The 3,322-nt window shown below is 42.1% G+C and overlaps 1 protein-coding gene across 1 annotated transcript; it reads left to right on the top strand.

The window, feature by feature from the left end:
• Nucleotides 1–1,634: 1,634 nt before the first annotated feature.
• Nucleotides 1,635–2,573, top strand: LOC102272692 (olfactory receptor 2Y1-like). The gene has a single exon (XM_014481191.2). It carries the CDS (start codon nt 1,635–1,637, stop codon nt 2,571–2,573), a length of 939 nt encoding a protein of 312 aa, XP_014336677.2.
• The last annotated feature ends 749 nt before the right edge of the window (nt 2,574–3,322 follow it).

The raw sequence follows: 3,322 nt of genomic DNA, 5'->3' as shown, positions 1-3,322 counted from the left end.
TTTAACAACAGTTATCAAAAACCTTTTATTCACCAGGAACTTCACCAAGAGATGGAGGCAAAATGGTGAACAAAAGCAAAGCTAGTTTCATAAAACTTAAAAGTTAGTGGTTGAGAACAAGTGTTAAAAATGTGTATGGAATATTCTTTGCAGCTCACAGAATGTATCATACCATTTAATACCAATCAAATCCTATGAAATAAAGTTATTTTCTCTATTTAAAGCTAAGTAGGTTGAGACTCACAGAAGTAAAATTTCCAGAACAGGTAGCACAGGCACAGTGGGTTGGTGATAGAGCTGATCTGTAGGAACCTGACTATGGACTTTCAGGTCTATTGCACTAGACTATGGTGATCATTTGAAAAACATAGTTGATCAGAAAGAATTATGTAGAGTATTCTAAGGCATTTGGATAGTCCCCTGATACTAAAGAGCAGCATGATTCAAGAATTCTGAGCAGTGAAGAGACACGATCTTATTTGCAATTTAAGAAAGTCATTCTGACAATAGTGTTAGGAGTTGATTCATAAATAGTCTCTAAACAAGATATTTTGGAATATTATGGGAATATTGAGCCATCAATCAAGTCATTGAAAACACAAGATGAAAAGGAGAAAGAAGTGAAAGATATTTAGGCTATAGCTTCAATAGGACATATTGAGCAATCAATTTTAGGATGGGGTGAGGAGAGATCTGAGATAACCACAAAAATTTTTTAGGAGGAAGAGGCTATCACTTACCGAGTAAGGGAAAGCAACAGAAGCATATTTGGAGGGGAGATATGAGACTTGAACATGCTAACCTTGAGATGCCTGTGGATTATCTGAGTAGAAATGTTCACAAAGAAGAGATACTTGATTTTGAAGTTCTGAAGAGCAGTCTTGGCTGCAAACCAATACTTGGAAGTCATTATTGGTAACTGAAGCCATGAATGGGATCACCAGAAAGAGTGTATAGGGTGAGGAGACAGCCAGGTAAAGTTTCCAGGGAATGATACTATTTAAGACCTTATTGAAAGAAGAGGCACCATCAAAGGAGAATACACTGAGTTGACAAGGAGGAGGATGTGTATTTATGGAAGCCAGTGACGGAGTTTCCAAAAGGAAACATGATCAACAGTAAATAGGAAGATGGGAGAAGTCTGTACCTTACACGCATTGTCATTTTTTGACCAATTAAAATTTTATTTATATTTATGTTATGGGGATTTGATGGATATATTTATCGGTTGGAGAAGGGGGAAATTATTCTAGGCATCGTAACTCATCACAAGAAGCATACTTGTTGCTATTTTTTTTTTCCCCAAAAGGATGGATCTACACTTTTCTTGATTCTTTTCAACAGATTGTCTCTGCTTTCAGACAAGGAAACATCAGGTCCCGAGGATTGAGTGGCCTGGCTGAAATCATAGAGGAAGCACATAACAGGACTGGAGTTCAAATGAAAGTCACATCATTCTTAATCTAGTAATCTTCACTCTCAAAGTAGGAGAAGACTGGACAGAATGGAGCTGAATAGCAAAACAGATAACACAATGCATGAGTTAGGATTATCTAGGGAAAATTGTGAAATAATTTTTAAATCCTTCTTCATAAGAGTCATTACATTGTCTTCTGCTATTTGAACAGGCAAAAATGGGAAGTTTCAACACAAGTTTTAGAGAAGGCTTCATTTTAATGGGCTTCTCAGATTGGTCTCAACTGGAGCCCATCCTTTTTGTCTTTATTTTAGTTTTCTACTCCTTAACTATCTTCGGTAACACCACCATCATCACTCTTTCCCTCCTGGAACGTCAATTGCACACGCCCATGTACTTCTTTCTTAGACATCTTTCCTTCCTGGACCTCTGCTATACCACCAGCACTGTGCCCCAGCTTCTGATCAACCTTCACGGACTTGACCGGACCATCAGCTATGAAGGGTGTGTGGTCCAGCTCTTCAGCTCCCTTGCCCTAGGCTCCACTGAATGTGTGCTCCTGGTGGTGATGGCCTTTGACCGCTATGCTGCTGTCTGTCATCCACTCCACTACACAGCCATTATGCACCCCCACCTCTGCCAGACACTGGCTATTGCCTCCTGGGTAGGAGGCTGCATGAACTCTCTGGTTCAGACAGGCCTCATGATGGCTATGCCTCTCTGTGGTCTCCATCTCCTGAATCACTTCTTCTGTGAGATGACTGTTCTCCTGAAGCTGGCTTGTGAAGACACAGAAGGGACAGAGACCAAGATGTTTGTGGCTCGAGCCATAATCTTGGTTGTTCCTGCACTACTAATTCTAGGCTCCTATGTATACATTGTTCAGACAGTGCTGAAAGTCAGGTCAGTGGCTGGGAGAAGAAAGGCTTTTGGGACTTGTGGGTCCCATCTCTTGGTGGTTTCCCTTTTTTATGGCTCAGCCATCTATACGTACCTCCAACCCATGCACAGTTATTCTGAGAGTGAGGGAAAGTTTGTAGCCCTTTTTTATACCATAGTTACCCCTATGCTCAATCCTCTAATTTATACCCTAAGGAACAAGGATGTGAAGGGGGCTGTGAGGAAGGTACTAGGGAGAGGCAGATACTCAGTGTAGGAGAGAAAAGGAGGAATAATACAGTCATCTGTCGTAGCTCTCACACCTTGGAGCCCATCTGATCCCTGGAGGGGAGTTCAGTTCAGTTCAGTCGCTCAGTTGTGTCTGACTCTTTGCAACCCCATGAACCGCAGCACACCAGGCCTCCCTGTCCATCACCAACTCCCGGAGTCCATGCAAACCCATGTCCATTGAGTCGGTGATACCATCCAACCATCTCATCCTCTGTTGTTCCCTTCTCCTCCTGCCCTCAATCTTTCCCAGCATCAGGGTCTTTTCCAATGAGTCAGGAGGGGAATTAGTCATTAGAAAATAGTTCTTTATAGGCCAGAGTTTTACTGCGTTCCTTGTTTGGCAGTTGGAAGTGGGTATTTCTTATGACTCTTTCTAGTTCAGTGTCTATTATTATGCAAAAGAGAGTAAGTGTTGATTCGTATCAGAACTTTCCAAAGGAATGAAGTTGGAAAAAAGGTATACTGTGTCTACTTATGGAGAGTGGGCAGGGTTCTCAGCAAATCTGTGAGAGAAGACTTGATTGGGATGACAGCAAGTTTTCCAAAGTCAGTGATTCCCATGTGGTACAATATAGACGGCACCGTCCTCACAGGGAGAAGACATGAATTCACCCCTGTTCTTCTACTTAACCATGGCCCTCATATCTCTTGGGCTTCACTTGTGGCTCAGCTGGTAAAGAATCCGCCTGCAATGTGGGAGACCTGGGTTTTATCCCTGGGTTTGGAAGATCCCCT

The sequence above is a fragment of the Bos mutus genome, chromosome 7 (genome assembly GCF_027580195.1).
Source record: "Bos mutus isolate GX-2022 chromosome 7, NWIPB_WYAK_1.1, whole genome shotgun sequence".
Lineage (NCBI taxonomy): Eukaryota > Metazoa > Chordata > Mammalia > Artiodactyla > Bovidae > Bos > Bos mutus.
Note: the sequence above shows the minus strand (reverse complement) of the source record. Positions and strands in the feature narration are given on the sequence as shown.

What these genes read in the sequence shown, in the direction of transcription:
- LOC102272692 (XM_014481191.2), top strand. Translation starts at nt 1,635, where the DNA reads ATGGGAAGTTTCAACACAAGTTTTAGAGAAGGCTTCATTTTAATGGGC.